A 25,749-nucleotide genomic window follows, 5' to 3' on the forward strand; every position below is an offset into this window, starting at 1 on the left:
TCTCTGCGTCCAATGTTTATAAAGAACAATTTTTAGCATAATTCATAGACCATTGCCGGTTATATTTTGATTTTCCAGTCCTTTGTTAAACAAAGTACAGAAAACCGTTCAAACAGAGAAGGAAGATCTATGTACATGTACAAATTTCTTCGTCAAGTGGTTAATAAGAATTTCAGCACAATCAAGAGATCATTGTAGACTTTTTTGTCCTGTGTTAAACAAAACTATTGACAGCTAGGAAAACCTTTCAAACAGAGGGGGAAGACCTATGTACATGTACATCTTTTTACGTCCAATCATTTTGATTCGGGTCCTAGTGCGCACAGCGCTTTTCATCATTAAAGCTATAGTGTATGGTTTTAATATTTCGTTTCAAAACGGAACAATTCTAGAGCAACTGAAGGGTATCTACATGTACATATAGCATTCATCGCATTTCATACAAAACACAGAATACGTACACGGATCGAATTCAAATTGCGCTGCGAAATATACAATGGATCGGATTCATTGTAACAAAAGAAACACCCAACTGATCTCGCGCGAAGCGACTACATGTACGAAAACCCCGATGAAACAAACACCAAAATCTAATCCAAAATTTATTTTTACTGTCCTAGAAATATGGAATATTCAAGTCGTGCCTATTTCGGATCAAACGATTAATCAAAGGAACCGATAAACCAGTATATAATAGTTTTAAAAACACCAATTATCTTTATGATATTATTGTTATCATTATCATATACATAAACAACTATTTCGGAATAGTAGCAGTTTCTAGTAACACCTAGCGTAAGTCGGATTTTTTTGGACCAAGAAAAATCCTGTGACTTAGGACAAGTCACATTTTTAGCCTATTTCCGAAAACTACGACTTGAGAATTAATTTCTGTTAACGGAAAAATTATATCAATATCTACAAGAAATGATTTAAAAACGATGAAACATTTTGGGTTTATTTTTCTATTCTAATACGCTAACCGCAACTGAAATAACGACTGGTTGACATGTATCGTCGATTTCGAGCCAGAAACAACAGGATAATATGGTATCTCTGTCGAACAAAGTTTCTTAATTTCTAGAGGAATTTCTTTACTTTTGCGCATGTCTATAGGGGTCCGAACAAGGAAGCAATCAATCAGCAATGGGAAGAAAAAAGTCATCTGACTTATGACGGGAGATTTAGTGATATTTTATTCAGGTATTAGAAGTACTTCGACTAACATTATCCGCCTTTGGAATATAAATGTCTTTGGAAACGAGAAGGAAAAATCGGGACGATCTTTAAACATTGATTAGGATATAAGCGATTATCCGACTTTCGCCGATCTGACTTACGCAAGGTCTACTGTAGTCAGCTAGCAAAGATTGGGGGCCGGGAACCCCCTAACTCTGTCCTGACTCCGAGTAAACGTTAGTAAGTTTATTCATTGTTATTTTAGGGATTTACTCTTCGGAGATCTTCCGCCGAAATATTTGACCTCTTTATCATTTTCTCTTTATCTTCGTCGCTGATAGGATTCACGTCGAAAGGCGAGTCCTTCCATTTTTTGATCAGGCGGCAACGTTTTCCCGATTCCGAATTCTCCAGGACGAAAACGCTTATCTTGAAGAATGGGTAGACTCGTTCGCGATAGATGTTCAAAGTGCCCCAGTGTGAATTACATTTGACGCATGCAATTTTTCCTCGTTCGTCAATCTCATCGTAGCGCTGCGCTTCTCCCTTTCTATGACGGTAACGGGCATCGATTTCATCCGTCAATATGGTGAAACCGGAGCAGACCTTGCGAAAATCACTCGAGTCGCAAACGTACATGTCACAATAGCTACAGTAAACGCGATAGAGGCCCGTGTCCTTTTTTGACTTCTTTTCAATGCTTAATTTTCTCAGCCGTAACTCCTCTATCTGTAGATTTCTCAAATCCAATTTAAAACGTGCATTATCCTCTCGATATTTCCTCGTTATTTCTTGAATTGCTTTACGCATTATCTGTTCCCTCATTTCATTGACTTCTTCTTTACGAGTCACCTTTTCTGCCAAAGCGATCACGACATATCGGCTGCCTTCTTTCCTCGCACGGCCTGAAAATATTTTTTTCATATTTTCAATGTTATTTTTCTTGATTATCTAAGTTAAAGTACAAAAGTTTATTACGTGAACATAACGACCTACCTCTAGTCTGAACCATGGCGATCTCGTTTGTAACGTGATTATAGCGAATCACCAAACTACACTGTTTGACGTCTAAACCCTCTTCAGCGACAGTCGTGGCAACGAGAACTTTGTGATCACCGTCGCTGAAGTACTTCAACACATCTTCCTGTTTGGATTTAGTCATTTCTGAAAAGTAAATAATACGAGTAAATTTCCAACACTTTGCAACTACCGACAACTTACGCCCGCCGTTCTCACCCTGTCCGACCAGAAACTTAGCATTCAACTGCTTTAGCTGTTCGTCTTCATTCATCCAGTCCTCCAGAATTCTGGCTAACTCTCTCGTCTTAACGAATACGATCACGCGACATTCCGACTGATATTTGTGATAGCTCCACGTCAGCAAATCTTTGAGTTTTGTCATCAACGGATTTGTATAGCGTTCGTCATCGACTCTCGTCGACAATGCTTCATATACACCTAAAAACAGACCCATCGACATGATAACTTTATCAAACGTTGGTTTTCATTTTTCATGTTAGGCTGACTTACGTCCATAGGATTGCTGCAAGAACTTATCCAATTTACACGGTCTACCTTGAACATTTATCGTCGGTATAGTTGCGGCAAGAAAACCCAGTGCATCTCTCGACCGGGATTCAAGATTCAACAACAATGATTGGTGATAGTACTGGAAGCGTAAAATAGTGTTCCTTTATGTACGTTATATCTTAATAGGTCTGCTTCTAATTCAGCCAGAATTTGATAACGTGAATAATAACTGTAATACATTACCAATACCTTAAGGTACTTGATGCACGCGTTCAATTGTTTCCGAACCTTTTGCTCATAGATTGTGGGAAAAATTTTCTCCATTTCGCTAACCCATTGCGTGTACTGGCATTCTTCTTTGCCTGCGGGGCAACTGTGAAGCCGCTTGCAAAATCCCGGTATCTCTCGATCCATGTCATCGTCGATACCTTCACGAATGAAATGATAATGCTAAATGAATCTGCGGACAATTTTTGCGCAATTCTAAAGAACTATGATATGATCTTTTCGACCGTAAGTAGATTCATTGCATAATTATGCAAGGATGAAATTACAGAAAGTGAATCAAATTGTATGTGTCGACAATGATACGCTGACTGGGATATCACATTCGAGATCAAGCAGTTGGAAATGGACCGTTTATACGATTACCTTTGATTTTTTTCATCTTTCCTTCAATCGCAGTCATGACTTCCAATACGCATCGTTGAAAAATATCTTCCGCTCGCGGCTCGATCCTTCTCAGCTCTATAAAATAGTCATACCTTTCGTCTAAACACCAAAAGTCATTATTATATCGAAGCAGTTTCATTTTTTTTTAAATCAGCTATATCAACGACCCCTTTTCCATATAATAGTTGACTCCTCCTGAGCGCCTGGTAATTGCTCGAATGTTACTTTTCCCCAGGGAGAGATGACTGATACATGGATAGAGATATAGGCTGGGGGTAATATAATACCAAGTTTGGAGCGCATTTGAACATACTCTAGTTTCGATACCTGCGCTATATAAATGACAATTATTATCAATTATGATAGTTGGTTCTAATGCTCCCGTTGATACGTAACCCTTATGTTCGTACTGTGCTCGTCCATAGTAAGTCGATCTTGATGACACTTGGGTACGATGTTAGTGTATGTCTAGCTGTGCAGTGCAAAAATGGGCACAGCTGCATGATCTTGAAGATGACCTCGTAACAGAGGAACGGGGTTGAAATTCAAAAAGTTGTCAAGGCAAATCACCATTGATAAAACACTTAGTGTTTTATCAATGGTGATTTGCCTTGACAACTTTTTGTAGTGACTACATCCGTGTTGTGACGATTCTCCATTCCTGAAGATGACTACTAGAATATAGTCGAAACGTCGAATAAACTCCTAGCTCTAGGAAACATTTTCGGACTGTATCGTTATCATTGTGGGATTCTCTGTAATGCCTAGGAAAAATCATTGTGGGATTCTCTTTATACTGTACTAAAGCATGGGAATTTCGGAGTAACAGATTTGAGCCTAAGCCCGAGAACCTTTTGTCACCTGTGGCTCGTCTCTATGCAACCCCACCCCTTGAAAATTAGAATAACCATCGATCCCGCCCTTTCTGAGCAAAGATTAACCTGATTTGATTTTGTTGAGGTCGCTGGTATTGTTCGGATCCAACGGTGGACACACCATGAGTGAATCGAGATTTGCACACATCCTCATGATGTGCTCGACTGCTTTCTCCAATGTATTCGATTTGTTGGCACCGGGAGAAGCGGTGAGTCCAATTATCTAAATCATAAATCATACATCAAGCGCCAGAATTCAAGTTTCAGGAGGCAGAGAGTGAGAGAGAGACAATGAATAAATACCTGCGGCAGATATTTGGATTTCTTCTCCAGTTTTTCTGTCATATACAGACACATAATTTCATTGTAAGGGTGGCCCTTGTCCGTGTGGTGACACTCGTCGAATACGAACATAGAAAACATATCGATAGATACCCTCGTTTCGTTTTCGCTTTCCATCATTGCGTTCAGAAGAACTTGTGCGGTCATGACGAGAATACGGTAATTTTGCACGAGTAAATGAAACGGCCCGTGGTCTCTGGTCTCACCGCTAATACCGAGGCTTTTGAATTCACCTAAGTATTCCTCAAAACGTTTGTGCTGTTGCAAAATCAGCGAAACGCTCGGCACAAAGAATATAAGTTTGTTTTGTTCATTTCTTTCCAAATGTTTCTGAAAGTAACAATTACGCGTAGTTTTTAACATTCTTTCCATGCGCAATATCACCTGTATGCTTGACCAGCTCCTTATCAGTTTACGTAATTAAACGTGGAAGTACAGCATTAAGTGGTTTGTGTCCTCAGTGTGAACTTATTCATATTTTAACGCGTCTCTTCTTATACATCTTTCTATTCTTCTCATATACTCATTTGACAGGGTGTATAACGAGTTCGAAACTCGGGAAGGACAGATATATCTTCCTGTTACATACATTCTATAAACAGGGCCGGCAAAAGAAAGTTGGCGGCGCTAGCGTTAACCCTGCAAAAATAGGTGCCTATTTTGTTTAAGGGCTTCATGTACTGGAGAAATATTCGTAAATGGTTGCATTTCTAAGGCTTATGGGCTATTTCAGACAATACTTTTCTGGTATAATGATTCAGGTTACTTTGTTTAAGACGCTGCGGCTGTTTTAGAGTCGATCACAAATACGTTGACACAAAAAATTCATCATCGGCAAAATTATTGGCCTGGCCAAAGCCCCCGCTGCGCCACCCCTGATAGACTAAATCAAAAACTTTCAGGAAAAAAATTAGATTCATATAAAAACAGCGAAATTCGTTGTAACGTTTACCTTGCAAATGTCCAAAGCCACGAACGTTTTACCGTAGTTAGTTGGAGCTACGATGATCGTATTTTCCCCGCTGTTCCCCTTTTCGGCTAGAGCCATCTGATGCGAACGCAACTGCAATTTCTTTTGCGTGGGCTTACTTTCGTTCCCTGTAAAACGTTGATGAAATGAATGAAAAAATTACAATCAGAAAGATGTTTGTTGTGCTAACGTGAATTCTATTAATAGGTCGCGTAACACGATTCACCTTCGTTAAATTGACCGCCAACGGCGTTTGAGAAACTCGGGATTGCCTCGTCATCGTCATCATCGCTGCCATAATCGGTGCTAGAATCATCTGGAATGAACGACGTCAACGGTTTCTTAAACTACAAATGCAATCGAAGCTATTAAAAAAACAATAGGCTAAACAATTATAGCTTGTTTCTCCAAATCGGCCGGATCTTTTTGTGAAAATGCAACGAAATTTGTAATCCCCTCAGTTTACCTATATAGCTTGCGCGGGTCTGTTATGGAAAAATTGAATGATGAACTTAAAGTAATGTACAGGGTAGAAAGGTGGCCGCTCGGGTCAACATTTAAGCAGAAAAGGGAAAAAAGGTATCAATCTTTTTAACCTAATTCCAGAACAAAATATGCGACATCTTACCATCACCCGCGTCATCGTCAGACAGTTGGAGTTGAGAGAGATTCAACGTTAGTGAACCACTGCCGAGACCATTAGGCTGAGGTTGGGTAACGCCGCGTTCACGTTCATTTTCATTATTAACCTGGGGATCATCACTTCTGCGCTCGCATGTTTCGTCTAAACGTTCGCCTTGGACCCTTTCGATGTCTTTGTTACCGGATTTAGCTATACACGTGCAAACAATGAAAGAAACTGATTTTGGTATCGGACAGAACAACCGACCATTCACAGATTTCCCATCTTCACTCGCCAGGGTTTGATTGCCGAAGTTCACACCAACACAAACCCTGTCCGCAAACCCTTCATTGGTCTATTGCATTTCCCGATATTTCTTCGGCGGACGGGTTGCCACTGAGCGGCTACCAGTCTATACCCTAGCCAATCTGAAGCGTAGAGAATCTACCGGTGAAAAAAGAACGCATCTGATTGTTTTAATACATGGACTGGTGGCCGCTGAAAATTTTGGGCAATGATTTAGACCAATGAAGTGTTTGTGAGGGGCCAGTGAAGGGCCAGTGTGTGAGCTTCAGAGGGTGGCAATCAAACCCTGGCAAGCGAGAACGCAAATTTGATTTGAACACTTTATTTTTCAAATATAATTTACAGCATAGTGTACAAAGCATGATACAAAATACAGTAAATTAGACCTGGAGGGGCCTGTAGAAACTAAGGAATAGTTTGTATAAAACAGGTCCCTCAAAAGAGAAAAGAAAAAAAAGAGAAATGCAATAAAGAAAATAATATGCTCACAGTCAACCCTTAACACACAAAATGCAATCAAAGTAAACTATGATAACAGCTTGATTAAGATATAATCATTTAATAAGCCAGTTATTTTCTGAAATATTCCAAAAACAATAATTTTAGTTCGAATAACTGTATGATAAAATCAAGCACAAAGTTGCTTTCTATAATTTCTTAGGAACAGTTTAGAATTTTCCATGTTTTTTAGATTTTCACTGATGTTATTCCAAAGTAAAGGGCCGGATACTTTTACTGAAAATTTTCTTCTTAGACTATTGAAAGAAAGTGTTTGTAAATCTTGACGTCGCCGAGTATTGTGACTGTGGATTTGAAAATTTTGGTTCCAATAATTTTCGAATGATTTCGGTAATTCGGAGTGGACAGATCTGTAGATAAAAGTACCTAGCCGAAGTTTATTAATATCTTTGAGCTAGAGGATATTAAGAGCTTTGAATATAGGGTCAGTGTGCGCCAAATAATAGGAATTAGAAATTAGCCTGATAGCTCTTTTTTGCAATACAATTAATGGCTGAAGTTTATTTTCAAAATTTCGTCCCCAAACTAAGTTACAATACTGGAGGTAAGGATCAATAAGCGACAAATAAAGGGTACGAAGAGAACTCACTGGCAGCTTATGTCTTACTCTATTTATTATACCAATGCTTCGAGAAACTTTTTTTTAACTGATTTTATTTGATCGTCCCAGGTTAAATTTCTGTCAATAAAAACTCCAAGAAAATTTGTGACATTGACTTGTTTGATCTCTATATTGTTAATTGATATTCTCAAGTTATGTTTCAATAGTTTACCGAACACCATAAATGACGTCTTCTTTACATTCAATGACAGCTTGTTTGTTTGAAACCAGGTATACAATTTTGATAATTCAATGTTTACTGTACGTACTAATCTGTCTAAATTAATGTCACTATAAAAGGCATTTGTGTCATCGGCAAACAATATAAGTTTTAACACATTAGAAAATTTAATACAGTCGTTTACATATAATAAAACAAGCAAGGGACCTAAAATTGAGCCTTGGGGTACTCCAGTTTTAACGGTACATAACGAGGATTTATAATTTTGAATTTGAACAAATTGTTTTCTATTCTTCAAATAGTTTTCAAACCAGTTGTTAGAGATGCCTCTTATTCCATAAAAACATAATTTTCTTAATAAGATTTCGTGATCAACGGTGTCAAAGGCTTTTGATAAATCTAAGAATACCCCAATAGTTGATTTGTTTTCTTCTAAATTTTGTGAAATTTCATCAGTTATCAATGTTAAGGCCATGGCAGTTGAATGGTTCTTTCGAAAGCCGAACTGGTTTGGTTGAATGATATGAAACTTGTTACAATATTCGGTTAATCGATTATACACTATCTTTTCGAGAATTTTAGAAAAGCAAGGCAGTACGGATATCGGTCTGTAATTATCAAAAGAGTCATTATTGCCAGCTTTATAGAGTGGACGTATTCGCGCTACCTTCAGTTCAGCCGGCACTATACCGGAATTTAAGCTACAGTTAAATATATGAGTTAGCGGGTATTTTACAGAATCAATTATTTTCTTAACTACTTTTACAGAGAAACCATCAGCACCAGCGCCTTTGCTGGGTGAGAAATCATTTACAATCTGACTGATTTCATCAGGGTGGGTCGGGAAAAAGAAAAAGTTTTCATTTACTGGATCTGTCAGATATTTACTGAAGTGGACACCTGTATCTGGTATTTGATTGGCTAGGTTGCTACCAATATTTACAAAGAAAGAATTAAATTCATTAGCGATATTTTCATAGCCGTTTACAACGATACCGTTCCTTTTGAAAGAGCAAGGTAATCTACACCGATCATTGGAAGATTTTCCAATTAGACTGTTTAAGATATTCCATGATTTTTTCATGTCGGATTTGGCTGCAAGTAATTTAGTCTCATAATACTTTTTCTCAGCATATTTGAGTGTACGAGACAAGGTACGTTTGTAATTCAAATAATTTTTCAAATGTGATCTATTACGCAAAGATTTTCTGTACAAGCGATTTTTGTGTTTAATACATTTCAATAATCCAGATGATAACCACGGTTTATGTAATTTATTTTCGTTTATTTTACGGGGAGTTGAAAAAGGAAAACATTCATTATATAATTCCATGAATTTAGTGTTAAATGCGCTGTATGAGAGTTGCGGGTCTGCGTTACTATAGATATCCGACCAATCAGTGGCCAGAAGAGCTCTATTGAATTTTGAAATGTTACGTTCACAATAGTTTCTGTTCGAAGTCACCTCTTGGTCAATTTTGGGCTCAACGTGATTTTAGACAGTAAAAATAGGAAAATGATCCGAAATATCCCTGCTCTTTTCGATGACTACACGCCTTTTGAATTAATACGTGAAGCATTCGTGATTTATACATAATTTGCATTATCAAGAGCGCGAAACCAACTGTACGCACTACAATACTTACCTGCCATAGTTTGTTGGACATTTAAACGATTGTAAGCTCCATCGGGTGCTCGGCACTTTCTTTGCGTTTCTTCATTACTACTCACCGAATGATTAGCGGCGAGTTCTACAGAGAAAGATCCAATTAGAGCGCAGTAGAAACAATTGTGAATAGCTTTGTTAAAATACGTTTTTCTAAGTAGGCCTAAATACAATTATATTTTGAAAACAGGCCGGGACATGTTGAAATGGAGATAATGTGCAAGCCAAAATTCAATAGACACTGAAATTGCTTCTTGGGAATTGCTTCTTAGGGATTCGAACCCGATGGTATCGCCACGGCATGAACCCCTGTCACACTAGACCGAGTACACAGGCTCATGCGCAGGTTGGCTGCATGAAAACTTATGCACCAATCAGATTGCTTGTTGTATAAGCACGGAAAGAACTATAAATGGGAAAACCCGGGCTGAAATGGGACAAGCTGTGCATGCAGGGTTTCGTACCGTGGCAAATTTCGATGCCACCGGGTTCGAATCCCTGCCGGGGGAGGAGAGGATGGGGTAAGTATAAAGGAGCCAGATGATTCAGTGCAAAGGTTAACAGTGCAACCTTATACTGGATTCTAGCAGAAACGGGTAGCCAGTGAAAGTCCCGATGTGATCAAATTTCTGAGTCCTCGATATCAAAGCTGAATTTTGGAGAATTTGAACTCGTTAAGTCTGCAGATAATCCTATCAATAAGCTGTTGCGATAGTCAATGCGAGATAGGTGCCTGGACAAGAGATTCATTTGCTTCAGTACTCCAGCATTTGACTGTCAGTGGTCATTGTTGCTTTTAATACGGAATGAAGAATGCAGTGTAACGTAACACACGGACTAGTGACACAGTGACTTAGATTTTCTTTTGAGATATTTAAACCGTTTACCTTGGTCGTTGTTCATGTTATTCGTGTTTCGGTCATTTTTATTTTGAGCACCAGTAACGACATTGGAAGCACTGGGAACCGACGTCGCATCTCTCTCGCCAGATTCGGAAACTAGGTAAAAGTAGTATATATCATTTGCATTATCTGAATAATGTAATGGTATATTTTCAATGGCTTGTCGCTTGTCATCTACGACGATAATTGGAAACAAACAAAACAGTTATACTGTCAAAAAACGTGGGTACTTACAACAAACAAAGTCTTCACGAATGCTCCCCAACTCGCTATCGTCTAAACTCGTGCCTGCTTAAAAAAGTGATGTACATGTAATATTGTATATCGCCAAACAGCGAATTAAATGATTGAAACCGGTTTTCATTGAGTTTTGGTGAAAATTATCTAAAAATAAAACTAGTCCTGAAGTATTATAAATACCACGTTGTAATACGGAAGCTGCTTCTGCTTGTTCTTTATGCCACTGTTGCAATGTGTCGGAATTCGCAATGTCTAGATCAGTATTACCATCTTCAAAAACCAATGATTACAATCGAATGAAGGTAAACTCGCACCCGCCGAATATATATCTAGTAGACATGAAAAGACGTTTTTAAATACCTTTTCGCATGAATCCCGCTAATTTGTCGTACAGCGAATTGCAGCCATGCTTTTCGAGGATTCTCAGAAACGAAACCGGCCAATCTGACTTCGTTCGCGCTACAAACGCCAACAGAACATCCATGGCTGAAATTCATATATGATTCCATTGAATAGTTATATCTAAATATCAATTTCAAAGTTCGTGACGATACGTTCATCAAAATAACTCACGGATACCTGAAGTGTTTCCATCGTTCTCCAAAGTTCTTTTAACTTTCTCGTATTGGGTTCTGTTTAGACACTCGTTCTTTAAGTCCAACAAAAGGCCACAATTTGCATCCAATTGAATTGTATCGCAAGCTTCATCGAAATTCAAACGAAGCAAACCTTGGAAACAGTCGTAACAATACACATCTTCATTCAATAACAATTTCCGAATGGTTTCATACTCTGAAATATGACCACTTGTAAATAAAACCACTAGAAGTTCATCATCTATGATCTCATACGTAAAAGTGTACGAGTAATAAATGGTCAGAAATTCGAATTTTTGCCATGCCGTGTCAACCTGTTTCCTTTAACGCATCGATTAGGGCGGCAAAAGAGCCCTTATCCCAACAATCCAACAGTCCATCCACAAATGATTCAGCGGCATCTTCATTTCGGCCCGCTCGTTCATGTGACTGGATCTTACGTACCCATTCTGTTAGAGGAATAAATGCATTGAAATACCAAAATGATACTGATGGACCTAATTTTGCAGGACAGAACTCATTTTCAACATATGCGGTTCCATACTCCCAAATCAGCAGTCTAACATTTCTCCTCCCTATCAAGCATACCATACCCAAAGCGGGGAACAATGTATGCGTTCTTTTTCAAGCTTTCAAGTACATAGCCTACCTTTGCTTAAATGATGCGGCATGTAGCAAGTAAGGTGACTAGGTAAATGGATATCCCGAAACCGATCTCTGAACAATTCTATCATCAATTTCTGCTCTAAAATTAGATTCTATAAGCGTATTTATATTATCAATGATTGATATCATATCAGATGGTTCAGTTAGACGAGGTCATTGTCCGTTGATGCCTAATGTATTATACGTTTTACATGGTTTATACGAACCCCTTTCGAGTCGAGTGTTGTCTATGTTCGGAACGCTGTTATTTTCGAGACCCGCAGCGCTATTCATCTTCGTGTCCAGTCCTGATCCGCCACTCAAGGAGAGTATACTTTTTTAAAAGATATTCACTACAATGAATATAGCAAAGATGCGACTCCTAGAAAGTGAAACAAGGCGCGGTCCAAGAACTTTGTGGCCCAAAACTGCTAAGATGATTGTTTATAAGCCGACTTACGAATAGTTTCCAATGAAAACCAGGAACACGAATGCGCACCTGGTGAAATGCTTGACAATCTGGCAATTTCAATATTCAACACCCTCTGGTGATTGTGGGTTTCAAAAATGCCTAGGCACCAGTATCACGGAAATACTACCATGTCATTCTTCAACACCCCCTGGTAAAACTCCCCACAATCATAGAACATGTCACGAGCTACGAATTTGAAATTCTATTCATGTACCGTATATATTTGAAGTTCCTCTAAAATTGATAAACTCACTGCTGTTTTGGTTTAACGTCGTAGCCTATTGGTTGCGCTTATTTAAGATCACCGAGCTGCGTGAGGATATTGCGGCACCGATTGGGGCTCAGGACTACGACTTTCAGCTAATCATAACCCCAACGCCTTAATGCGCCTCCTTAGAATTCCAAGTTCTAATTTGTCGGCCTCCGCCACCACCATGTGAACCCAGCTAAATTTATGGATCCGCCCCTGACTACAAGTCCTCAGTACATGAACAATCAATTAATATTCACTTATATTATAGGCTTACAAGTGGAATTATTTGATTGCAATTTTACACTAAATGGTTCTAGTTCTTATAGGCCTATATGCCATTGATAGGCCTCGTTAATATGATTAGGAATGCCTGATGACCCAGCCATGTAACTGCTTACCTTGTCTCGTGTGTACGGTACTGCGTCTCGCGTTATGCTGAGAGGCGTCGCAATACACAGTATAAGGTTATGCGCGGTTTACAGTACTTGGTAATCGGTTTTCCCCAGTCGTATTTTAACGACACGAGTTCCCAGCAATCGATTGTACGCATTGAAAAATTGTGTAGATACAGGCCTATATCAGTAGGAAATGATAGCGCTACCTAACAGGACATTTTGATGATCTCATTTATTGTGTTAACATCCATCGGTTTGGCGAGTATTCCACATCTGCAAGTAGAAACCTACATATCACGCTGACTCTAAGAGGTAGGCCTTATTTTTTAACAATTCCAGGTAATGATAGGGCACCTTGTCAAACGAACCTTGATTTCTAAATTTAAATGATAACGCATATAACGTAGGCTAGATTTGGTTGGCTTAATCAGAATATAAGCTGGGTAAAAGCAATAACTAAAAGACCCAATTTAGTCCTAATACAAAGGCCTTTTGTTAAGGTGAGAAAAAGCGAATTTCTACCAACATCGGTCTGGTGTCTCTTGTCATTTTCTATTGTCAAAGCGATTGAATTATGTGGAAATGTTAAATTCATTTTTTTAAGTTTGTATTGGTGGTATTACCTACAGTATGACTTGCGCCGGTGAAACGAGAACCCAGCTGGGAAAAGATGGCGAAGAAAGCTGTTGTACGTATATTCGAATATTCTCCCCAAATAATCGACTCCGTTGTTGCATTGGGAGGTGCTGGCATACATTGATTTTTCTGCCCCTGATAGTGAGTCATGGGAAAAACCCATTACCATGTCATCGTAGAACCTTCATATATAGGCCTACTACAGTGGCGTGTAGCTAACTCGCTCGTGTGTGGAGATAGATATGTAACCCATAAATTACGACTCGTCTCTTTGTAAAGATTACATCACGTACCTATATCGCAAAGAACAAATTGATTTTTTGTACTCAGTTATCCTACTGGACCCATGGTCTTTATTTGCTGATATTTGGTATTTCTCATAGTATTTCGGATAAAAACCAAGCACCTGGGCGCTTGGTCTTTTCGCATTGCACCTTATTTTCTGTTGCGAGGTTTTTTTGAAGAAAATATAAATCAACAGGTTCTAACTTAAAAGTCTCGATATTTAATTATTGTTCATATCACGCTTGCTAGGGTTTGGTTGGCAACCCCAACACAAACTCTGGCCGCAAACCCTTCATTGGTCTATTACATCACCTTAAATTTATTGGGTGGACAGGTTGCCGCTAAGTGGCCAAGTCTATCAGATGCGTTGTACCGATAGAGCGAATCAACCAGTAAAAAACAACGCATCTGATTGGTTTAATACATGACTGGTGGTCGTTTAGCCGCAAAGCAGCCACCTGTCTGCCCAAGAAATCCTAGACAATGTAAAAGACCAATGAAGGGTTTGCGGCCATGGTTTATGTTGACGTGAGCTCGGCGGACGACAACCAAACACTGGCAACCGTACATGATTATTGCTAGGCTTACACTGTCATAGTCTCCTTACATGAAATTGCGAATCCCCAGTTTTTGTTCTCGCCATCGGAAAATGGATATAGAATATTTAATTGACTAACCACAATCAATTGCGCAAATGTAACTAATGACGTGTTCCGAACCGTTCGATGATTGTGGTGAGTTTCACGGTTTTGATTACTGCAATTTTGAATATTGAAATTATGCATTTTCCCTGGACCACTAAATGTACTTCAAAGGTTACTGCTAAATTGTCACGAATGTTATCGCTAATTTCTATACAAAATCTGAAATATGTTTGAACGTACTATGATATATAGATTTTCTTATCGCTAAATCATTCAGGGCAAAAATATCTGATAGACCATGTGTACAGAGATCGATTTCAAGATATACCTATCCCTAGCTTCGTTACCCACTTCATGCCGCATCATATAACCGAAGGTACGTACGCCTACGTCGGATTGTCGTCCGTTGAAAAAATGTGTGTTTAAAACTATTTGTGGGGTGATAAATACCAAAACTTTTGGTATCCTTTTGGCAAAATAGCTGTCTGCCCAAAGAATTTTTTTCAGCATTCTGTTGTTTAGATTATAAATTGATTGTAGAATGGATATTGAAGATATTTAAATCTGAAGAGGCAGGCAATCACGAGGCTGCTGCGAAGCTATTTGTGGATGGAGTGCTAGAATGCTGGAAGGAAGGGTCGTTTGTTGCCCTTATCGGCGCGTTGGAACAAGCAGGTATAATTTCGGCTATTGAATGATCCGAACATCTTGATAAGCTCTGAATGTAGGCGGATTTACATTTCTTGTTTCAGAAAACGAAGTACTTTGTCAATTGCTCAAGAATGATGACGTTTTCAATTATGATTGTTTCCGAATATTGGTCAGCTTGAACATGAAGCAAATCTGCGAAACCGTGCAGCTAGACGTTAATGCTGGTTTGATGTTAGATCTGAAGCAGCTGTGTCTAACTGAAAGCCAATACGAGAGAGTTAGAAAGGTGTGCGAGAAACAGGGAAACACTGCAGGTATGACAGTCTGGTCCTTAATAGCGGGCACCATCCTCGGCCCATTACGATTGTCATTTGCCACACATGTACATTCGATATAATTGAATTTCAGCGGTGAACGTACTCGTGACAGATTTGTTTATATCTAGAACAAAACCGAATTCGCCAATGAAATTTCTTGACATACTCAAAAAGAATGGCTGCGACTTGATGTATGACGAATTGACAAAGTTCATCGGAAAAGGTAGCTTATAATTTAGCTGTAGTTGACGGTATTCATGATATTCCCACTCCGCGAGAAATGGGAAACGACGAGCTTCGTTTGAAGCAAAACAAATAAGACATGTAGTTGATTGATGAAACTCTAGTGAGTATAGATTTTTTGGTACTGAAACATTTTTAACGAAAAGTTTGGCCAAAAATCGCCAGATATAGTATGAACATATGATATCCACAACTTAAGTATTGTACGTATTTACATAAATACGGTCGGTCCCTGGAGGGAAATCCTTTTTGAAATCGCAAGGGAATGCTTGTCTTCGATGTCGGAAGGAGCGGAGGCAAAGCGTTACTGACAATCGATAAGTATCACGAGGCTCCACGTGATCTCGGAAAACATTTGATCAGTTCTCTACAATAATAGAATTACATATGCATTTTTTTACAGACGATACCGATCACTCGGCCAAGTTGGACAAGTGGGAAATGTTGCAAACAGAAAAATCTCGGAACGCCGAACCTGAATCAGATCAACATATAGACACCAGTGAGTTTTCTCGTTTGAATTTAAAGTTATGATTTATATATAATTCGTTTTTGAATCAATACTAATTCAAGAATAACAATGTTATCAAATATCTATATATCAGGTTGCGGTGAAACATTATCTGTGGACGTGGCTGGTGAGAATTCAGAAGAAACGCAACGCAAGTCCCTCTATGATTCTCCGTATGAGGCGGAGGCAACTCATATCGATACGCCACAAAATGCTAACAACGTAGCGACGCCTGGTCAGCATAAATATCCAATCGTTTATCAGTGATCTTAACTTGCCAAATATTTTTCCAAAGGCTCATGAATTTATATTTTCTGGCAGGGATTAGGGGACGGTCTCGGGGGTTCGGACCATTCAGGTTGCTATTTTCATCAATTTAAAGATCGTTAGAAGCTTCAAATTTGATGCTCATCCTTTCGGAGATGGCATATTTTCGGGGTTTTTTCTTGAGTATCTATCTACCACTGTAGTAGTAGCATATGACATGGCTGCTTTATTCGAAACATGCCTCTCCTGTTCTTCTGAACCCGGCCTTCCAATTTTCCTTATATAGATCCATCCTTAAATATTGTATTTTACTCGTTGCTTATCGGTTTATATTCCACTATCTTATACTCATTGACCTGATAAAATTGCTATGGTTAGTTAATATCAACATATCGAATAAAACATAGAGCTAGGTAGGAGTCGTCGATATTGTTAAAATGAAAAACATAATATGAATGAAATACATTTTACAGACGAAGAAGAAGATCCAGTGCAGATTAAACAACTAGAATTGCGTGCTCAACAAACACGCCTCGCTGAGTACGGTAACAGTGGCAAAAATGTTATCATCGTTGCTCCAACTAACTTCGGTAAAACGTATGTTGCTTTGGATATGTGTAAGGTAAAAAGTTGTTTTTCGTAATAAGACGCATTTACACGGCTGTACGTGTTAAGGTCTCTGTAATATTTCATTCGAATACCTCGTTTTTATTTTAAGAAACATCTGAAACGAAATGAACAAAACAAGCTGATATTCTTTGTGCCTAGAGTTCCCTTGATTTCGCAACAGCACAAACGTTTTCGTGAATACCTAAGTGAATTCAAAAGCATTGGAATGTGTGGTGAGGCGGGAGATCACGGGCCGTTTCATTTACTTCTGCCAAAATACAGAATTCTCGTGATGACTCCCCAAATTCTACTCAATGCAATGAAGGACGAAAATAGAATGGAAACAAAGGTGTCGATCGATATGTTTTCTATGCTCGTATTCGACGAGTGTCACCACACAGACAAGGGCCATGCTTACAATGAAATTATGTCGTTGTATATGCACGAGAAATTGATCAAGCAAGCGAATTATTTACCTCAGGTAAAATTTACATAATCGAATGGCAGATGTTTTAGCCTTTTTTTTTCAAAAGTGAAGGCCTTGAAAATCATTTTGGTAATAAACTTTGTTTATTTGACTAGATAATCGGACTCACTGCTTCTCCCGGTACCAACAAATCGAATACAATGGAGAAAGCAGTCGAGCACATTATGAGGATGTGTGCGAACCTCGATTCGATCATGGTCTGTCCAAATTCGAATGCGGAGAACTTGCAAAACGATGAAATAAAAACAGGTACGTCATAATTCTACATATAACGCTGGTCGAAAAGGTGTTAGGTTGGATAGCAAATAGTTAATGAGTTTAAACTGTAGTGCTATCACATGGCGAAGTGTAACTGGATTTCGGGTTGAAGATCCGAACACAAATATAGTGTCGTCGTGTATTATCCAATATCGTGTATTGCCTCACCACCCAAGAACATATTAAACATGTACCTGGCCTGATCAATGCCTCCTGAGTGCCGAGTACTGTAGCCAATGATGTAGCATCTCCTCGTGGAGAGACAAGGATATATCAAACAAGGGAGGGGTAATGATACCCGTATGAATGTCACTGGTCACAGGCGCTTCGGGTATATCGGTACTTGCGCTTAATTTTGTATACACGTATTATCAATTTATCTTTGAAAATGCGGTGAAATCTTCAGAACTAAGAACAGTCACTCCCCGTAAGCATGATATTTTTCAACAACGCATAACTGATGTCATGATCCGGATCGAGTCGAAAATTAACACCTTCGCCGGTAATGCACATTTTAATAAATCTTTTTAAACAATTCGACCGTTAGTTATTCCGTGTGCTCCTAACAGCATTCGTGTCGATTATTTGCTCAGGTGTCAATAACGAAACGGCATCAAAGATTCCCGAATACATCAATTTGCTTCGGAGTTGTCCTGCCGCAAAGAACGACTGCCAATACACGGGATGGATCAGTCAAATGAAGAAAATCATTCCCAAGCTCCAAAATCCACTTTTGAACGATTGCGTCCAGTATTTGATGGTATGAATTTAGTATTTGCGTGGCTGCACTACTTTCTATTATTTGAATTGCATTTTCGAGTACATGTTTTAAGTAGATTTCAGTAGCGGTGTTTGTTCCTTGTAGCATTATCATGATTCGTTGTTACTGAATGATAAATGCCGTTCAAGAGACGCGCTAAACGACCTCGAGAAACATTTACCTTTAAAGCTGTTGGACATGCCGATGGAAACCCATCGGTTTCTGGAGCAGTCCTATAAAGGTAAGTTTTAATATTAAATTCGTACGTAGATGAAAAATGGTTGATCGAACAACGAATAATGGGATCTTACGTGCGCGTTATTATGTGCTATTTAGGATTACACGAAGAATTACACTCTAAAGTCGATGAGGAATGTTACACGAACCCATTGATGAAACTTCTTAAAGATTTGTTGACGAAGAGCTATTCCCAATATCAGTCGGAATGTCGCGCAATCGTATTCGTCAAGACGAGAGAGTTAGCCAGAATTCTGGAGGAATGGATGAATGAAGACGGACAACTAAAACAGCTGAACGCCGCGTTTATGGTTGGACAGGGTAGGTACAACTATTGGAGTGATAAATTAGTTAACAAGTAGTTTGCATAACAGGGAGGGAAGCCAGAGTTCAGGGCAGTGGCTGAAGTTAGTAAACAACCTACGTAGATGCTTACGTCGCACATAAGACACTGAATAGAAGATAGGTGAAAGTATCGGATTAATCGGAACCCACAACGACAACACGAGGGGAGAACGCAACGTGGCCCCCACAACACAACGACCAGGATAGTGCCAAACTATGCACAAGCCGCTGGAAACTTACTCGCTTATATACCTTTTCAGAAATGACCAAGACAAAACAGGAAGAGGTATTGAATAATTTCAGCAACGGTGATCACAAAGTTCTTATAGCCACGACTGTCGCTGAAGAGGGTTTAGACGTCAAACAGTGCAGTTTGGTGATTTGCTACAATCACGTTACAAACGAGATCGCCATGGTTCAAACTAGAGGTAGAACTATAGGAACTATATATATCTTTTCCATATTCCGAGACATGAGATAATCGTAAATATTATCATAATATTTACGATTATCTCAAACATCATAATGATGACCTATGATCTATATATTTAAGGCCGCGCAAGGAAAGAAGGAAGCAAGTACATAGTCATTGCCGTGGAAGATAAGATCACGGCCAAAGGGGAACTCAATGAACTGAGGGAACAGATAATGCATGTAGCGATTAAATTCATCACGAGAAAGTACGAACGAAATGAGGAGCAATTCAAAACTGATTTAGAACGCTTGCAGACGAGGGAATTAAAGCAGAAGCAGCTTAGCCTCGAGAAAAAGCCGAAAAAGCAAGAAGATCCGTTCAAAGTTACATGCATCAATTGCTTCACGGATGTCTGTGAATCGGTTGATTTTCGGAAGATTGCTTCTGGTTTCACGATAATATCCGATCACATCAATAAGCGTTACAAACGCAGAGCTGCAAAATCAAAGACGTATTGCAACATCGAAGAGCGGGGAAAGATCGAGTGTGCCGCCTGCGGACTATTGTGGGGATCTTTGAACATCTATTGCGAACGGGTGTATCCCTTCTTCAAGATAGAAAATTTCGCCCTCACGAATTTGCGAACTGGCGAGACCTCCCCCCGCATAAAGAAATGGAAAGACTCCCCGTTCGCTGTGGAACCCGTCGGCGATGAAGATATAGACAACATGATAAATAAGTCTACTATTTCGCCCGAAGAACTCCGTCGACTAAATCCCTGAGCGTCGACGTCTGGATGTTTAACAGTTGTGCCGTTAGTCCCTAATTCCTCGATAACTTGCGCTGACCGAATGAATGAACAAATTATCATAATCATCATTAGCAATTCAGTGCCTTTCAATTCGATCCAATTTTAGGTACCAGGTACCAGTATAGCAACGCATGAAAATTATAGCGATCTGTGTGTATCAAATATGTTTTCCAATTGGAACAAGGTTTTTATGAATTATGTCACCGCGTCCGGTTCAGTGATCGGAGAGGCTATCGTTAGGTGTGGTACAGGTTTGTTCGAAATAGAAAAGACCCGTCTGACTTGAATACTTCGGTACTGGAAAAAAAGTATCTTAGCTTGGCGGCTTAGGATGACATACTAATGTCGCCTAGAGGATGTTATTATCATTCATCAGGCAAACATATTTTTCAGTACGTGTAACCCGGTTTGCTTCTCTTTTGATTTGCAGCGTTTCGAGTCCTAACTTTATTTTGAAAAAATACCTCGTGTGCAATAATCACAATAATCACAATAATCGTGGACAATTATTTTGAATTTAAACGCTTCAATAAAAACATGTATCCGAATTCATCGTTTAGTACATTTATTTCAATTGACATAGAATTGCATGTGGACCGACCGAATTCAATCTTTGCAAGGTCGTCGGAACATTTGACCGGCTTCGTGTATCCATTTGTTGGCCACTGAAAATGAAAGAGAAGCTTATAATTTGACGTTAAAGTTGAATTCATTCCTGACTGCAATTGCTGCGAATAAACCATTTTACAGTTGCTAGCCGCCATTTTGTTAGGGTACTTTTGTCCTGTATTGTTGGGTCATTATTTTCTCCATTTTAGAAACTATTTGTGATGCGTGTTTTATCATATCTCATCTGTCCCTGGATGGATTTTGACAGTTTTAGCAACATTTAAACCGTGTGAATCTCTAGTTTTTTTTTTTGCAAAGATCATTTTTCAAATTTGCAACAATGCGACATGAGAGCGATATAAAAACCCTTTACCCCATTTTGTCCCCATTAATATTGGACATCCGCCGTGTGTTGTACTGAAATCTGGTGTCCCGTCGTCGAAAAGGTCGTACCAGAAGGCGGCCGCTCCTTTCGTCGCTGGTACGTATAAGTCGATATCTGTGAAAACAGTGGCGCCCCCTGCAGTGACATCGTTCAGCTAGAAAATACGATTGATCGATAAAGTCAAATGAATTGGTAGATTCGATCAACTATCCGGCTAATATGGTGGCTGCAGTAACGTAACATTCCGGGTATGCAAATGGGGGCACCAGAACGCCAAAAACACGAAAAGGAACGGCGAATTTTCTCTAAAACTCCGCAAAACCTACGTAAAACATCCAAGTTGCCATTCTGTTTCCGGAACCGCCGAAAAATCGTGTTTCACCGCCAGTGTCCTAGGAGAAACATATACGTATTAATATTGCAATATGCAAACGCAATGATGGAATATAATATTGCATGGGAACTTGAAATAACGATATTTAAGTCGATAGTTACGAAGAAATCGTGATGGGGCGTGAATAGGCCACCGATGCCATAGTTTACGACCTGAAACGTACGTTGTCGAATGTTAGCAAAATCGCGTTTCAAAATATTATCGAAACAAGTTTACTTAATCGTTATCACCTCAATCATAACTTAAATATAACTTTTAATCGACCCAAGTACATATAGGCTTACAACCTCTAGAGGGTTGGCATCCCTTTACGGTACGCATGTATTCACCGAAGAATCGTCTGGCAATTTTGTTACGCAGGATCTCCATTAAGGAATATTCTTTATCTTTCGATAGGGATTAACATTTTTATTCATTTGATTGATAGACTTCTTAGATACAGTACAGATACAGTCGAGTGTGATCGGCGGTCGAAATTACACGAATGTTTTTGAGATCAAACAATCTTCCATCAGCCCAACCGGCAGGCGACTGATTGGGTAGGCTGCTTATTTGATACATTAAAATTTTAGCGATAAATATACTACATGCAAGGTTGAAGATCATGTCAAATGTGACTCGGATTGCGGTTTTACGACATTCAAAAATTAGCATTAGTGCACAACTGATGTTTTATTAATAGCAATCGGTATCCTTTAATAGTGAGAATCTTCACGAAAGTGTGCTATAAATGTGGAATGAATGAAATAAACTTTATAAATAATACATGTAATAAAAAACAGATTTGTAGACCGCACTATAGGCTACAAAACAGATTAACATCGCTAAAACAATGTGCTTATCCTTTACATATTTCAGAAAGTCCTATCCGATATTTTTATTATTCGAAGTTTTAGGATGCCAACCCCCTTCGTCTGTTCATCCAAATGATTTTGTGTTGCAATAAATCAAGATACGAACCTGCAATGGCTCTGCGTGTGGAATTCCGGGGCTCAGCGCTACGCTTAGTCCGGTAACTAGCATTATTCTGTTGGAAAGTTTTGCAATGAGACCGCTATCCGCTAACCAAGCCCTAAGACAAAACGAGCGAATATGAATATCATGAGAAACCATCTTTTTAGACTTCGCCGAGTTCGATTAGATTCACCGATTTTGACCGATAACGACAGGACGTGTTCCTGCCCGTACAGGGGCGGATCCAGGGGGTTCGCTAGTTGCCGGTGATGCAGTAGATTTTTAAGATCTGCCTTCTCTGGACTAAAGGGTAGAACGAAATTATGAATTTACTAATTATGTAAGCTTAGTGACCCGCTGTAATTACTTCAACCAATTAGGCCCATGACCCAATCAATACATAATATCAGAAAGCATCTCGCAAAGCTAATTCTTAAGGGCTTTCAGTCAACTGCCATTTGAATCAGTGTGAACCCCTGGAACTGCTCCTGCCATGACTTAATTAGATAGAACATGTTTTGTTAACTCACGTTTGGCTGATCCTGTAGTCAACGTCGACATGTATATTAGTACCCTGGCGAACTGTGGATTGTTCAAACTGGAAAAAAACCAATGTATATTTATCAACTATTGACTCGGATTTATGCTGTAGATGCAAACCATCTACTTCTGGTGTTGATAGTGGTGGTTATCGAGCGGTATCTAACGGTTGACTAGGTAAGATCCCCCGGTAATCCCCGGCAAAAAATCCCTATTCCCCGTTGAAAATTTCCACTGGGTCCTCTAGATGGTAAGAATTCGAATTATTTTGCGGTACGTGTGCGCGTGCGTGAGATAGAACTGGCTACATTCATTCAGAGACAGTTTTGACGAAGTTAAAACCGTTACATACGATGGCGTCATGGGGACATTAATTTATTTTTATTTTCATTTTTCCATCTACGTATTTATCTGCGCGTTTACAAAGCCAAAATTACTTCATTAATCCTTGATACGTGTATTAATTGATCATATTGTATTTTATTCATTGTCGACAATATCTAACGCAATATCTGTTAGTTTTCAACGCGCCAATAAACTTTCAGTTCGTTTTCTCGTTGTACCATGCGGAGGGTATGTCTATATCACTACTAATCCGTCCAGATGTCAACAATGGATTTAGTTTTTAAAAACAACACAAAAGCTAAAGGATTTTTGTTCGCAGCCAGGGATTATACCGTTCGTAGTTGGAGCAATATGCGAGTGTATAAGCTATTGAAGAAAAATTCGATAGTTGAACTGTGTATTCACATGTGTATGTATTTTAACAAATAGACATAGACTATTGAACAAATTAGTACACATAAGAAATATACGTGCTAAACAAATCCGATAAAAAAGTTTTGAAAACATCGAGAAATTGCGCTAACGCATAACACATTATTTCGTAACTATAAGTGTTAGATCTAAGGAGGAGCTAACCATTTTAAATGGATAATGGATGCAACTGAATATGCATTCCTTATCTTCTAACGGCGTAAAGACACAATAAATAAATTGCAAGGTGCTTCAGACAGCAGTAAGAAGCATTTCAGGCGTACGCTATTGTGTAAGAATGGACCACAATGAGTTATAATGCATCGTCACCTGGCTGAAATAAGATCGAAAAGCGATTTATGTGTGCGCGTGCATTTTCATCGGTTCATTTTGAATAATGTTATTACCGATTCGATAGAGTATGATATAAACTCATGTCGGCCATTTGTATGAGTAAGCACGAAAAGTAACCGAGATTTCGAAACGTTTTATGCGTCGAAAGATTTGGACTTAATGGCGCTTGAACATACGATTTGCATCTTTCAGATGCGCGTTTTAAGATAGCTATATACTTTTCGACGAAATACAAACAGGTTACAAACCTGTGGACCGGCTAGTTTCTGCACTTGCTCTATTTCTTCGTCTGATATGACATCGTGGTAGAGAAGAACTTCAGGATCTGTGGACAACCGCTCAATTTTGGCTTTGTAATACGGGATGCGCGTATCTTGGTAAAAACACCGATGTCTAGATAGCCCATTTGAAGTCTTGTATGAAATATCAAGTGTATGAGATAAAACGTATTAGATTCAAGTGGAATATGAAATTAAGTCGTTGAAAAGTGCTTGTGACACATTTTCTTTAACATGCCCTTATACGTAAGAGGCACTTATCCATGCGCTTGATTTTTCGGGGGAAATACATGTATTATTGATAAAATACGTACATTAAAAACGCTAGTTTTCAAAATATCATAGGTTTTATTTCATTTTTTCGGTGATCCGGATCAATGGCCACCTACTATAAGTGGAACGTATTGAGAAATATTGGGAATAGTAACACCCCTATACGTAACTTTATTTGGTTCATTCCTACACAGCGATTCATAGTGCTCTCTCCTCCTGTTGGCCTGAATTCCGAATGTTGCTGACATATTGAACTTTTCCTTCAATTCACTCTTCTTTTCTTTCAATTTCTGTAGCATCCGAGGACTATTTTCGCCAGCTGTTATATACACACATCAGTATTATATAGACAGTAGGCAAATCTTCGAAACTCGATGCGATTAAGATTAGAATGGGGAACCCGCAACACCAGCTATGCCACGAGATGCAGTAGCGTTGTCAAAATTAGTTCATGTTCAATTTGAACTGACTCCCGAATCCATATATTATCACAGCACCCACCAAATATACAATAAATTCACCTGTTGGATCCTCGCCTGCCATAAGTGGAATCCTCAATTGCCACAGTAGCGGTGCGGGTACCCCATTAAGAAAGCTGTTCTTACCCAGGGCTCGATCTAAAATTTCAAGCGCCTTTTCGAGACCACCATACTACAATTCAAGGTAGGAAAATTTATCCAAAATATATGAATCCAATAATCAATATCCATTTGATCTAGTCAGTTTCGAATTGCAAGATACTTCTCAAACAAGTTTAAGACCCA

General features: G+C 39.0%; 3 protein-coding genes across 6 annotated transcripts; 1 reads left to right on the forward strand and 2 right to left on the reverse strand.

Moving 5' to 3' along the window:
• Nucleotides 1-23: 23 nt before the first annotated feature.
• On the reverse strand, nucleotides 24-13,195 carry LOC141907418 (ATP-dependent RNA helicase DHX58-like). Of its 4 annotated transcripts, none has more exons than XM_074797056.1 (21): nucleotides 12,970-13,195; nucleotides 12,074-12,199; nucleotides 11,851-11,946; nucleotides 11,516-11,650; nucleotides 11,185-11,397; nucleotides 10,966-11,091; nucleotides 10,786-10,875; nucleotides 10,600-10,653; nucleotides 10,351-10,461; nucleotides 9,444-9,548; nucleotides 6,197-6,400; nucleotides 5,795-5,884; nucleotides 5,551-5,696; nucleotides 4,560-4,928; nucleotides 4,323-4,479; nucleotides 3,361-3,456; nucleotides 2,959-3,137; nucleotides 2,710-2,848; nucleotides 2,416-2,637; nucleotides 2,176-2,343; nucleotides 24-2,084 (listed from the first exon to the last, which is right to left on the reverse strand). In XM_074797056.1, exons 2-21 carry the CDS (start codon nucleotides 12,138-12,140, stop codon nucleotides 1,441-1,443), a joined length of 3,411 nt encoding a protein of 1,136 aa, XP_074653157.1. In that variant the 5' UTR covers nucleotides 12,141-12,199; nucleotides 12,970-13,195; the 3' UTR covers nucleotides 24-1,440. The 4 variants fall into 4 exon arrangements, with proteins under 4 accessions (XP_074653157.1, XP_074653154.1, XP_074653155.1 ...); XM_074797053.1 differs by having other exon boundaries at nucleotides 10,600-10,656; XM_074797054.1 differs by having other exon boundaries at nucleotides 10,600-10,656; nucleotides 12,074-12,228.
• On the forward strand, nucleotides 13,087-20,983 carry LOC141907419 (ATP-dependent RNA helicase DHX58-like). The gene is made up of 17 exons (XM_074797057.1): nucleotides 13,087-13,278; nucleotides 13,571-13,654; nucleotides 14,809-14,907; nucleotides 15,072-15,206; nucleotides 15,284-15,496; nucleotides 15,591-15,722; nucleotides 16,146-16,244; nucleotides 16,348-16,488; nucleotides 16,994-17,142; nucleotides 17,239-17,610; nucleotides 17,712-17,865; nucleotides 18,281-18,376; nucleotides 18,468-18,634; nucleotides 18,740-18,875; nucleotides 18,971-19,192; nucleotides 19,477-19,644; nucleotides 19,770-20,983. Exons 2-17 carry the CDS (start codon nucleotides 13,597-13,599, stop codon nucleotides 20,411-20,413), a joined length of 2,985 nt encoding a protein of 994 aa, XP_074653158.1. The 5' UTR covers nucleotides 13,087-13,278; nucleotides 13,571-13,596; the 3' UTR covers nucleotides 20,414-20,983.
• A 65-nt stretch (nucleotides 20,984-21,048) lies between these two features.
• LOC141907725 (prolyl 4-hydroxylase subunit alpha-1-like) lies at nucleotides 21,049-24,977 on the reverse strand. Its single transcript, XM_074797463.1, has 8 exons — nucleotides 24,951-24,977; nucleotides 24,683-24,847; nucleotides 23,315-23,382; nucleotides 22,791-22,902; nucleotides 21,932-21,982; nucleotides 21,763-21,828; nucleotides 21,425-21,590; nucleotides 21,049-21,107 (listed from the first exon to the last, which is right to left on the reverse strand). Exons 1-8 carry the CDS (start codon nucleotides 24,975-24,977, stop codon nucleotides 21,049-21,051), a joined length of 714 nt encoding a protein of 237 aa, XP_074653564.1.
• Between the last annotated feature and the right edge of the window lie 772 nt (nucleotides 24,978-25,749).

The sequence above is a fragment of the Tubulanus polymorphus genome, chromosome 6 (genome assembly GCF_964204645.1).
Source record: "Tubulanus polymorphus chromosome 6, tnTubPoly1.2, whole genome shotgun sequence".
Taxonomy (NCBI): Eukaryota; Metazoa; Nemertea; class Palaeonemertea; order Tubulaniformes; family Tubulanidae; genus Tubulanus; species Tubulanus polymorphus.